The sequence below is a fragment of the Lasioglossum baleicum genome, chromosome 3 (assembly GCF_051020765.1).
Source record: "Lasioglossum baleicum chromosome 3, iyLasBale1, whole genome shotgun sequence".
Taxonomy (NCBI): Eukaryota; Metazoa; Arthropoda; class Insecta; order Hymenoptera; family Halictidae; genus Lasioglossum; species Lasioglossum baleicum.
In genome coordinates this window covers 3338767-3350417 of record NC_134931.1, presented here as the reverse complement: position 1 = coordinate 3350417, position 11651 = coordinate 3338767, and the positions used below count along the sequence as shown (strand labels likewise).

At 34.0% G+C, this 11651-nt stretch overlaps 3 protein-coding genes across 6 annotated transcripts; 2 read left to right on the top strand and 1 right to left on the bottom strand.

Annotated features, from left to right (window-relative positions):
- The first annotated feature begins 2990 nt into the window (after positions 1-2990).
- Positions 2991-4644, top strand: LOC143207092 (cilia- and flagella-associated protein 45). Its single transcript, XM_076420161.1, has 5 exons — positions 2991-3362; positions 3442-3827; positions 3883-4015; positions 4084-4377; positions 4447-4644. Exons 1-5 carry the CDS (start codon positions 2991-2993, stop codon positions 4642-4644), a joined length of 1383 nt encoding a protein of 460 aa, XP_076276276.1.
- Positions 4645-4709: 65 nt separating this feature from the next.
- Nprl2 (Nitrogen permease regulator-like 2) lies at positions 4710-8203 on the bottom strand. 3 transcript variants are annotated; one of them, XM_076420153.1, is made up of 9 exons: positions 8052-8203; positions 7713-7945; positions 7536-7627; positions 7302-7458; positions 6380-6497; positions 6076-6310; positions 5230-5360; positions 4977-5146; positions 4710-4886 (listed from the first exon to the last, which is right to left on the bottom strand). In XM_076420153.1, the coding sequence occupies exons 2-9, from the start codon at positions 7821-7823 to the stop codon at positions 4710-4712; spliced, it is 1191 nt and encodes a 396-aa protein (XP_076276268.1). In that variant the 5' UTR covers positions 7824-7945; positions 8052-8203. The 3 variants fall into 3 exon arrangements, with proteins under 3 accessions (XP_076276268.1, XP_076276270.1, XP_076276267.1); XM_076420155.1 differs by having other exon boundaries at positions 8025-8152; XM_076420152.1 differs by having other exon boundaries at positions 7713-8171.
- A 415-nt stretch (positions 8204-8618) lies between these two features.
- Positions 8619-10948, top strand: LOC143207089 (uncharacterized). 2 transcript variants are annotated; one of them, XM_076420156.1, is made up of 6 exons: positions 8619-8802; positions 8888-9053; positions 9132-9212; positions 9457-9600; positions 9690-9848; positions 10604-10948. In XM_076420156.1, exons 1-6 carry the CDS (start codon positions 8705-8707, stop codon positions 10745-10747), a joined length of 792 nt encoding a protein of 263 aa, XP_076276271.1. In that variant the 5' UTR covers positions 8619-8704; the 3' UTR covers positions 10748-10948. The 2 variants fall into 2 exon arrangements, with proteins under 2 accessions (XP_076276271.1, XP_076276272.1); XM_076420157.1 differs by having other exon boundaries at positions 8623-8802; positions 9690-10685.
- The last annotated feature ends 703 nt before the right edge of the window (positions 10949-11651 follow it).

The window sequence follows — 11651 nt, the reverse complement described above, 5'->3', positions numbered from 1 at the left end:
CTATATTTCAACTGAGATAATTTCGTAAAAAAAAATGATCGTAAGACAATAAATTTGGACTCATTTTAAAACTAGAAGCCTCTAGTTTCATAATCCATCGTCCATAATTGTTGTGTATCTTAGAATTTTGTATTATTGAATACACGCTCACACATTCAGAATTTTGTTCCACGAATTGTTGGAAGGACAATATGCGGATAAGCGAATTTACTGATAACGATATACAAGTACTTTTTTTTTATTAACGACTAAAATAAAACGACCTCGATTGAACGACTTCAATCAAAAATGAAGTTCTTCGATTACCTCGTATAATTTTTCTTAAAGATTTCTGATCCCACAGATCCCGGCAGTTCTACACAGATTCACAATTTACGACTAATATAATAATTACTAGTCGGTGAAGGCTGCATTATATTTACAGAAAATATAAGCATGCAATGCAATGAAATAAAATCTTTGGAAAGGGGAACGACTCGATTATTTCATTTTTATTTTCACAGGTAAAATGCAATTTCAACTTGGAGTGTTGGAATATTTCGCAATATATTTCGTATATGCGAATATATTTTTCTGGAAACGGAAATAAATACTTATTGTCATCAGACAAGTGACGCGCGGTCACATGTGCGTTTTCCCACCTAAAGAAAGCCAACGTCGCGTCGTAGGGAAACTTGGCGACGATACGTAACCATCGACAGAAGGGGTGAATCACCCCATCCACTCATTGTTGTGGGATTATTTTAAAATCAAACACGTTGTATAACATTGAAAACATTTTTTCAATTTTGTGTAGCAACGGACGCTCGAGTTAGAGCAGTAGCTGTGCGAAAAATGGATTCTCTTTCTTCAGGGTATGTTCTCACATTTCAACCCGGTGTACTGGGGGTCTCTCGTGAGGTCGACAAAATTTCTGTACACTAGCTTTCGCTAATAATATATATAATTTTCTATAATATACAGGGTGAACCACGAATCGTGATCAGTAGAGATTACTCTACATGTTATTAGCTGTCCGATCAAAAGAATTTTCACGTGATTATAGCAAATTTTTTGTAAAAAAAAATTAAAAAAGCAATTTTTGCAATCTTTTTTGCAATTTTTTTAATGTTATGATACGTTTCCGAATTCGCCTTGAAATCCTCTAACAGATAGGCGTAAAAAAATTATGTTCATTTGCAAAAAATTCAAGGTGACCTTGAAAAAACATTAAAAAAAGAGTTGACGACAAATTTTTTGTAATCACGTTAAAGCTCTCTTGAAACCATGCGAAAGCTGATAAAAACATTTTCGATCGGACTGCTAATAACAGAATAATCTCTAATCTCTTCTGATCACGATCCGTGGTTCACCCGGTATATAAATTATCTTATCTTACTATTTATTTATTGGTGCAGTTGTCATAATATCATATATTTTGTTTATTCCACCTCATTGTATGTACTCCGTTTTGGCAACCTTGTGACGCCTACTTATTCCGGTAGGTTAAAATTGGTTGCATCAAATAAACGATTTTATCTTTAAAGTTGCATGCATATATACTTTCAAATAGATATAGGTTTATTTGAAATACTATTTTACCCAGCTCTATATAGTTTCGAGCGCGGGTTTACTACAATTAAAGTATTTTTTTGTAAGAAAAAATCTGTTCGGAGTAATCGGAATGTATCTCAGTGTGCTATCGAACAAACAAACGAAACGATCGACGTTTAGCGTTTCAAAACATTTAGCACGTCTCTCAGTTACCGGATACTCCTTTCCGCGAGTGAATCCAACCCTTGTTCACTTATAAATAAACTGCGAATTTTCATGCGAAAATATACTTTGTCGGGATAAGTGTACTTGAACATAAATTCAATCATTTACTACGACGAATTATGAACAAATTCGTTATGCTATAAGTGTGTCAAATTTACGGTTTAGTGCGAACCGTTTCCACACTATCTCTATACATTTGTTGTACAAGATAGTTTTATTGCATATGGTACTGGTACATACAGTGGACGAGGTCGTGTCGAAAATGACTACAATTTGCAGAACATCGTTCTCGAAGAACCAGAAGAATGCAAAACTCAAGTCCTGTAAAATCCAGCCAAAAATCCCTTGCAATTGTGAACATAGTTATTCCGTCCCTGGCAATGGGAAAGAGGTAGAATATTACTTGTTTTCACTATTATCGTATTAGGAACGTCTATGTTAATTTATGCACTTATATGTAATGATCTTTATTCAATTAATTAGTACACAATCGATATGCCTCTTAAATTCGAATCTAGAATTTGTAGAAACCATACATACAGTGTTATACTTGCACAAAGAACATAATACAAAAATAAATAATGGCTGATAACTTGTGAAAAAAAATGGAAACAAAGGAAAAATTATTTTCACATTTTGTTATAAATTAATAGAGAAGAGGCTTTTTACTAATCAGTTTTGATATTTTTACAAAAAATTAGCTGAATTAATATTAGATGATTAATTCCCATTCTATTATAATGATTTCATTAAGTAAAAATAATATAAAATAAATGTTAAGCTGTAATATAACTGTTGTTTTTTAGAATTTTATTTTATTATGTCTAACAAAAATATAAAATCAACAATCAGTGTATTAATCTACAATTCCAACATGCATCTGCTCTTTTATTCTCTGATATGCAACTATATAAATTCTAGAATCTAGAATGATCAGAGTGGACGTATAAAGAGTACATCATTCTCTAAATAAAAGAGAAATATACAATAACTTCAATTGAGCATGCACTTTAACTGTTCAGAAACAAATGATAACCGTAATAAAAGTTTAAATATTACTTATGTATGATGCAGCAATAAATTTGATTTTGCTACACTTATTTGTACTACTAGACTTTGTTGTAGTTATTAACGACTACGTTTAAGCGCGCAATGAAAAGTAATAACAATGAATACTTCGGATTGTTATCCTTTACATATTTCAGTCGACTAAAGGAAGAGTCAAGTACGAGATGGGAAAAGTGAAAACAAAAAAGAAACCGCTTTCCGCAAAGGTCTTGACAAAGGAGGAATACGAAATGTTTCGGACATGCAGTGACTCTATGACGAAAGAAGAGCGCGCAGTAGACCTCAAAACTATGGCAGAGGAAAGAGAGAGGCTTATAAAGGAGAGCATGGAGAGAAAAGAGGAATTTCGTAAATTAGATATGGAGAGGCCTCGAGAGAAAACCGCAGAGTTAGCCGAGATCGAGGAGGAAGCCAGAAAAAGGACTAAATACGTGCTCGAGAGAGCGCAAAACATGAGACTGGAACAGGAAGAAGAAATACAGAAGTGCAATAGGATCATTTTGGAAACTAAATGCCGTGCCATACGCGATGCGCAGGTGAATAAACAGCTTCAGATAAGAACTAGAGATGTAAACGTAAGACGAATTTAACGCGTTGCCTCTATCCGACATATAGTTAGCGGAGAGGAAGCTGATTGAAATTGAGTTGGAAGAAGAAGAAAAGCGTTTGAATGACATGGTGGAGAACGAAAGACGATGGGCGATTAAAGAAGAGCTTAAGAAGGAGCAAGAGATGGCAGCGAAAAAATTAGAGTTCGCCAGCAGCTTGAAGGATCAAATACGTGAGAACGAGGAACAAAGACTTCTGGAGTTTTCAAGGAAACAGGAAGAAAGTCGACTAATCAATTTAAGTAATATTGCTTGGCAACAGGCAGAGATTTCGAAGCTGCAGAACAAGGAGGCCGAATTCGCTCGAACTCGACAGGAAATCGCAGAGGGGAATAAACAATTAAGACATCTAAAAGCTATGGAGGAACAGGAAAATAAAATCATTGATGTTAGGTATGTGTTTCGTTATTTTAAATACAGGTTAGCAATCCAATACGTTTATTTGTAGGATTCAAGAGTACCAAAGAGACAAAGAAGAAAGAGAGGCAAGACTAGCTAAAGAACGGAAAGAAGAAAAAATGAGAATGGAGCAAGAGAAAGCGAAAGTAGCGTCTCAGACGTTACGGGATCAGGACACACAAGTATGTTCTTTTGAAAACGGAAAGAAACTTGAATGTCGAAATTGAATCATTTATTTATTTATTTCTAGGCACGAATAGACGAACTAACCGTTGCTCGGATTCAAGAAGAGGTGGAACGAGAATGGAGACAAAAAGAGAAGGAAGAGGCTCTCAGGCGAGCTCAAGCGCAGAAGAGTCTAATAGATGAAAGGGAGAAACAAATAAATAATAAACGAATAATGCAGGCGATTGAGATTGAACGAGAGCGACGTGAATTTGAAAAAATTGTACACGTTCAAAAAGAAGCATTCTGTCGAGAGCAGAGAGAACTTGAGAAAAAGCAGCGGCAATCTTTAATTCACAGGAGTGAAATACTGAAACAGGTAACAAATTAAAATGGCATTTGAAAATAGAATTACATAACGTTGTACCCGATGATCTTTTCTTGTCAGGTAAACGAGAAAGAAAGGGAACGCATCGAAGCTCGGCAAAAAATGTTCGAGGAAGGTCTGGCGATTCGCACGGAGGCTGAAATACGTAAGAAAAAGTTGCAGGAGGCAATAGAGAAAAAATGCAATGAGATGAGGAGGAACAAAGTACCTGACATGTATATAAACGAAGTGAAACGAATGATTGAAAATATCCATTGAAAGACACGTATATTTATGTATGTATCTCTGCTTGTAAAGTTATCATACGCTACTGCCATTTTATGTTACTTCCATAACATGACAACATTCGGGTCGCGTTCAACAATGTCTTCAATCTGCGCTGCTGACTGACCCGTACTACAACAAATTTCGTCCAGGCTATACGTTCCCGTGAAGTATTTGTATACAGGATTGTTTTTCATTTCGTCATTACAAGGAGATCCTGGCAGACATATTGGATACTGAAATCACAAAAATGAAGTTGGATCAATTTAAATGAAAATAAATATGTATGCTGATACTTCTTTATATAAAAAAGTTAAGAAGTGAACCTTATACACTCTACGAATGAGACCTTCGATGAGACCAAATTGTACCAGCCTTCTTTCATTGATTCTCAGATTCTGAGGATTAAGCCTTTGACACAAGTCCCTCATGCTACTACCATGGGTCATACTTGCATACATTCTGTATATGTCTCTGAGGTACGCGGGCTGTCTGGCTGTAAGAAGCACAAGAATCCTGGCTTTATAAAATATATTTTCTTGCCTTTGTAGATCTTTACATTACAAATATAAAGCTTACGAAATTTTGAGGCATATGCTATGCATCGTTCCTGTAATCTAGTATTCTCTGCCAACTCTTTTAATTTAGATGTTGCTGCATAAACATTACTGTACTGGAATATTGGAATCAATGTTACCACACCGTAATACCTGAAAGAAACGTAACATTTATTTAACCTTCATCCATCCCTTATTTTCGCAACTTAATGTGTCCCTCGTGTGTCCAATTGGCACAATGGTAAAACATCAAATGAAATGAAATGATAAATAATTAACTTTGCTAATTATTTTAATGAGAATAAAGTAATCAATATTTACACAACATGTTGCTCGCATTTCTCAATTTCATCCGCACGTGTTCGACTTCGCTTTGTTTCGATCTTATCGTTCTTAGCTTCGTCTCGCGACGAAGAGAAAAACAGAAAGAATACGTAATGTCTTCATCTCTTCTTCAAGTTCACGCCAACTTTTGATATCCAACTTTGATATCCAAAGCTATACATGTCTAGCTGCATTCTGAAGGGATTTTACAGTGAATGCATAATTGCCGTGTAACAAATAACAAAACAATAAACTAGCCGTCAAAGGACTTGAAATAACGTGAAAATTATGTGTGTCAGATTGACACACCAGGGGCCTTTTTGTAACAAATGTCACATTTTCTGTTGCATACTTTGCTATTAACAATACTAAATACATGTATTTCATGTTAAAAGAATAAAGGTAACAAGATTTTAGATCAATTGTTCTACAAATGGTAGAATAACATTCTTTACATGAAAAATGTGTCAAATTGACACGAGGGACGGATGAAGATTAAAATAAGAAACTTATGTGAAGTAAATGCTTATGTACAAATATTTACACAAGGTTCTGCACACAGCTCTTGACGAGATTGTTTTCCACATCTGCTTCTGCTGCTATTCGTGCAACATGATTAAATCCATCGATATAAGGCAACACTTGTTGCGTAGTCAAATCCCACTGATCACTCTGAAATGCTTCACGGCCTTCCAAGAATATTGGTACCTGATGATCAAGAACTGGTTTCGGCTCAGGTGCTAACTTTATGACTTTCAAGTGGGACGTCATTGTCCCCTCTAATAAAATAGTATACTTCATATTTTTTATATATCCGAGTAAAAGTATTGGTTTCAAGTATTTCTTACCTGTTAGTGTACACATCTTGTGCATATTCAGATCCTGCATTACCTGTTGAAGCATTTCTGCTAATCTTGTTTTATCATCGGATGCTGACAAAAAACAATTTTCTATTTCGAGAGCCATCTAAAAAATTAAAATTATTATGTAAGCTAAAACAATTATAATATTAGCTATATGCAAAAGCTCCCATTGCTCTTTCTGGAGAATATGTAAAATATTTTCAAGTATTTACTTTCCACTATCTTTCTAGTAACAAGTTGATTGTATCGCACGAAAACGATATTATCCATGAAATAAAATGAAAATAATACTCTTATATATATTTAATTTTAATAGAACGGTATCCAGATAAGAGGCATGTTGTAAAATAGAACCAGATTCAATTAGTTTAGTAATAAACGTGTGAGCGTCATCACACAACTAATAATAACTTTCCAGCTACCTTCCAGCTAGTCAATGCAGGCCAACAATTAAAAAATTATACAAATATCTTCTACAAAGTATTGAATATTAAATGAAACTGGTAAACTCTTTTTGAACATTCAATTTTTTGAACACATATTCTATCATTTTGTCTTGAAGTTAGCTTTATCAACTTAGTTTTACCAACTGAACCAAATAAACAAAAATGGTAATACAGCGTTTGTACAAGAAATTTTTCAGTTATGTTATCTACTAGATAAAAATTAGCAAATTAATAGGGTGCCCCATTTTTTCATCTTTCAACACCCAATGTGTTGAATTAGAATAATATACAGTGCCAAATAAAAGTACTTATAGTACATTAAATGATGCAGTTTTTTGATCAAACAGTTGCAGCTACTACCATAAAAGTAAATTGTAAAATTTAAATAAGCATTGCTTTGTAAATCCAGCTAACAGCAAGCAATGGCAATTTTTGTATTATCCTTATAAGCAAATACTTACCAAAAAATCAGACATCTTTTTAACAACAGGTTCATAGTGTACTGTACGAGCTCCTGCATCGCATACGAAGCATAAGTTAAAATAGAAAGCATTTCGAGCATATTTATTATCATCAATTTTCACAGGAAACCCTAAAATCTTGTAGTCTTTCAATGTTCTGAAATAAAGACATGGGAACTTCCATTAACTTTATGAATAAATAAATCAATGCTCTAAATTAAAAGCAATACTTACACAGTAATTGTACTACGTTGCAATTGTGCCTTTGGTATAATATAGACACTGACATTATCAAAAATGTCCTTTGAAATAAAGTTATCTGGCACCTGAAAAAAAGACATTCTATTCTATTCTATTGCGCACATATTCACTAAAATCACTTATTAGTGTAGTTATAGTAAAATTGCTAACCTGACAAGTAATTTTTGGACCTGCGATATGATGAAATTCTGAAAAGAATATACATCTAATAGGATCTTCTCGTCCCTTGTTTTCTGTATCATTTACCATTGATACTGACATTATTTCCTTGTCATGTGCTTTTATCAAACCCAATTCTCTATATTTTTCTTTTGCACATTGTAAATAAACTTTGATAAACTTCTACAGATCAACTTTCGCGTTGACTGATAAAATTCCTAAAACTTAAAATCCATCCTCAACGTATGCTTGGATAAAAAAAATTTCTTGTTGACATACTAATTTATAAAATTTTAGTTGTACTCGTTTGAAAACATTGGAATGCATTACCCACGCATTACCAGAGAATTTCCTCTCTGTCACTGGTTACGGTTACTGTCTGTTACTGTCAGCACTGTCAGTTACTGTCATGGTGCGGTGCTGTCATGGTCATCATGAGTAGATCATCAGTAGATCATCCATCATGGTTGGCACAGTCGGCCAATAGACAGTTGGGTGAGAGGGAAATTTGAATATAAAACGTAACGATTAGGTCAAAGTCGTGTATTTCATATACTTTATTATCCAAAAAAGGGCTCTGTACGCTAACCCGCAATAATACAGACTATTTCAACACAAAGAGCATTTAGAAAAAGTCTACAGAAAAAAATTTGTTCTATAAAAACGTACACTTTTGTTGTTTATAAAGTTCCAAGAGCCAAATGGCAAAAAAGGGCTCTGTACGGGACCCCGCAATAATGCAGAGAATATTTCAACACAACGAGCATCAAAAAATATTGCTTCTTCGCTAAATGCAACCCGATCGCGTGATCGAAAAACCAAGCTGTTTCATATTCTCTGTCAGTGTCTTTCCTGCGAGAAACATATCTTGACATATCTGCTTCTCTGTCTTCGTAGTTCACTTCGTAGCGCTCCGGCGCCCGGCGCGCTGTATTTGAAGCATAAAATTGTTATAAAAATACAAAGTGACGTCAGTGGTAAAAATGCCCACGTGTGTTGTCAAAAACTGTGTAAATAGAACTTTTAAGAAGAATTGTACGCAGGAGATGAAGGAAAAAATAACAAAAATTACTTTTCATAGGTAAGCACGAAGGAGAAGAAAGGGTTCCACATAAAACTTTTTACTTATATTACTTTTACATTTTTATACTTAATTTATTTCTTAGGCTCCCAAAAAATGGCATAAGTCGCCAATTATGGCTTAAGAGTTTAGGCTTAAATGAGTCAACTTTACCTAAAGAGTGTGTGGTATGTTCGGACCATTTTAGGAGCGAGGATTTTGATAGAACCTCCATGGCATGTACAAGGTTAAGACCAAATGCTATACCTAACGTATGTAAATAATGTTTTATCGTGGGTGCCATATTATGTCTTGTAAAATGTTTTAAAATTGGTTATTTATAATTATAGATACAAGTATTAGAAGATACAAGGAAAACAACCAAAGACGAATTCATGGAATCTTCGAATGAAGCGAGTTCATTTCCTGCTGTATGTTTCTGTAGCTGTAAAAAAAGTTTTCGTTTCATTTCGGTTCAGTTCTGATAAAAATAATTTTTTTTCGGTTTATACGGTATTTTTATTTCAATTGTATTACTTACTTTTGCAAGGAGATTAACAATCTCATTTCATTTATACTTGTTTAAAACCGTCCCTGACAAAAATATATTTCCACATTGCATAATACTTCATCTTTAACAGTACAATCATCTTACAGAAATATTATTATTTGTAGTTATATTCGGCATTAAAAGAAGAACCCAGCAATTCAGATGTATTTGTTGCATCAAGTCCAGCCCAAAAGCGTTCTATCAATGTTTTCTCTGACGTACCATTAGAGAAAATACAGAGAGTTGTGTCTCCATCAAAAAATGAATATGTAAGTCTCTGTTGTGTAGTATACACATATGAAATCTCAATTGATATGCATGATTCTAATATACCAAAATGTATCTTATTTTATTGCAGTTACAGACATTGTTAAAAACGAAAGACGAATCAGTCCAAGTAAAAATGTCGTCTATTGATAAGTTTACTTGTATATCTCCAGAGAGGATATTCCATTCTCCGACGAAAACAGAATTGCGGAAGCAGATAGCGAGAATGCAAAGAGTACATCAGAATGAGGTAAAATTACTTAAACAACAACAGAAAAGATGTATCAAAAAAATTGAAAATTTGAAAACAAAATTGCAAGATTTGGAGAAAAAAAATTTATTACAAGGTGAACATGTAGAAGCACTGGAAGGTCTGGGTTAGGCATCATCCTTTAATTCACAACTTTTTGAACGCATGGAAAAGGAATCCTCTAATCCCCTGTTAAGCGTCTTTATTCACCTGAATTAAGATTATTCGCTTTAACACTACACTAATACTCTCCATGTGCGTATTCGTATGTACGAGAAAAATTCAATTTGTGTTTGCCACATCAAAAGATTTGTACAAGTGGTACAAATCAATTAACGAGGAACCTGGGTTCAATAGCGAAGCCATTAGACATATTACAGAGTACAAAAATACTATACAGGGTAATTTGTTTGTGACTTCGATTATGGATGAAATGGCCATACGTCAACAAATTGAATTTGATGCAAGCAAATTTTGTGGAGTAGTAGATGTTGGGAATACATTTGCTTGTAATACAGAAAATCTTGTGAAAAAAGCTTTGGTATTTTTGCTATATAGTTGGCTTATTGTTAGATAGAGCATGGCAAATACCAGTGGGGTATTTACTTACTAATAGATGCTATAGATGGTATAGCAAGGTTTAAGATTACTGCATGAAACTGGCGTGACTGTGTTTAACATGTGATGGTGCTGCAAATGATATTAGCATGGTAAGAGCACTTGGGTGTAATTTTTCAAACGCACAATGTTTACAGACATATTTTTCACATCCAACAACATCGAAACGGGTGTATTTTATGCTGGAACCCAGTCATGCAATAAAACTGATTCGCAACACTCTTGGTGATTATTATTGTATAATTTACCCATTTTACACTATTCCCCGACAACGCCGATGAGCATAATCAACTGTTCATCATGCGCCATTTAAATTTTCATAATTTATTTTTAAATATTGTAGGACACAGTAATAATCAACCACCACTATACAATCACAGAATAAATTTAATTAAGTGTATCATAGAGTATTATATTAATTTAAGAGTACATTATATTTGTAAAATTAAATCAGATATTATAACCGAAAGGCAATATTACAATAAATTAATTTTATTTTCTGGCAACTAAAAATATTTTGTTTTTATTAATCCGATACATTACATTTTGTATCATTTATTATAACATTTATAAAACAATTTAACGCATTAGAGGCAGAGTCAGTCTAAAATTTACAGACATAAAATGTAATATAAATAAACGCGTAACTTTAAAATTTATCGCGATATGGCATAGATGGCAGCACTAGGTTTGCCTACCAAGATGGCTGAAGGACGTTTTAGAGGTCGACTCCTTTTCTGTCTTTAGCTTCAACCCCGCAGAACAACTATTTATATACAACTTATCTTTGTATCTTTGTATCAAAGTTATCTTTGAAAAAGTAATTAACTAATTATTAGTTAAAAAGTAACTATATACAGAGGGGAATCCTCTCTGCCATATACATAGTAGTTGATAGTAGTTATTCAAAAAAAGTAGAACTGTTACGACGGCATTGATCGGAATTTACCCAGTGACATTTAATTTTGCCACACTTTTATTTAGCTAAAAAATTGGCGACAGGTTCCGCTGAGCGTGGCGTCGGTATTGGTTGAGCCCACGGTGTATTCAGGTGTATTATAGAGGTGTTCAGACTAAGTACTTCAGACTTCCTTCAGAAAAGTGTGATAGATAGAGGTTAGTGCGTCGCTAGATGGCATATCGGGCATCCTCACAGTTTTCATGTACGTGTGTGAATGAGATTGT

What these genes read in the sequence shown, in the direction of transcription:
- Nprl2 (XM_076420153.1), bottom strand. Translation starts at nt 7,823, where the DNA reads ATGTCAGTATCAATGGTAAATGATACAGAAAACAAGGGACGAGAAGAT. An exon ending in GTCCAAAAATTACTTGTCAG is followed by an intron (nt 7,628 to 7,712) that starts GTTAGCAATTTT and finishes TCTTTTTTTCAG; the next exon opens with GTGCCAGATAACTTTATTTC. An exon ending in CAAGATGTGTACACTAACAG is followed by an intron (nt 6,311 to 6,379) that starts GTAAGAAATACT and finishes CTATTTTATTAG; the next exon opens with AGGGGACAATGACGTCCCAC.
- LOC143207089 (XM_076420156.1), top strand. Translation starts at nt 8,705, where the DNA reads ATGCCCACGTGTGTTGTCAAAAACTGTGTAAATAGAACTTTTAAGAAG. An exon ending in GACCAAATGCTATACCTAAC is followed by an intron (nt 9,054 to 9,131) that starts GTATGTAAATAA and finishes TTATAATTATAG; the next exon opens with ATACAAGTATTAGAAGATAC. An exon ending in AAGCGAGTTCATTTCCTGCT is followed by an intron (nt 9,213 to 9,456) that starts GTATGTTTCTGT and finishes TATTATTTGTAG; the next exon opens with TTATATTCGGCATTAAAAGA.
- LOC143207092 (XM_076420161.1), top strand. Translation starts at nt 2,991, where the DNA reads ATGGGAAAAGTGAAAACAAAAAAGAAACCGCTTTCCGCAAAGGTCTTG. An exon ending in AATAAAATCATTGATGTTAG is followed by an intron (nt 3,828 to 3,882) that starts GTATGTGTTTCG and finishes GTTTATTTGTAG; the next exon opens with GATTCAAGAGTACCAAAGAG. An exon ending in TACGGGATCAGGACACACAA is followed by an intron (nt 4,016 to 4,083) that starts GTATGTTCTTTT and finishes ATTTATTTCTAG; the next exon opens with GCACGAATAGACGAACTAAC.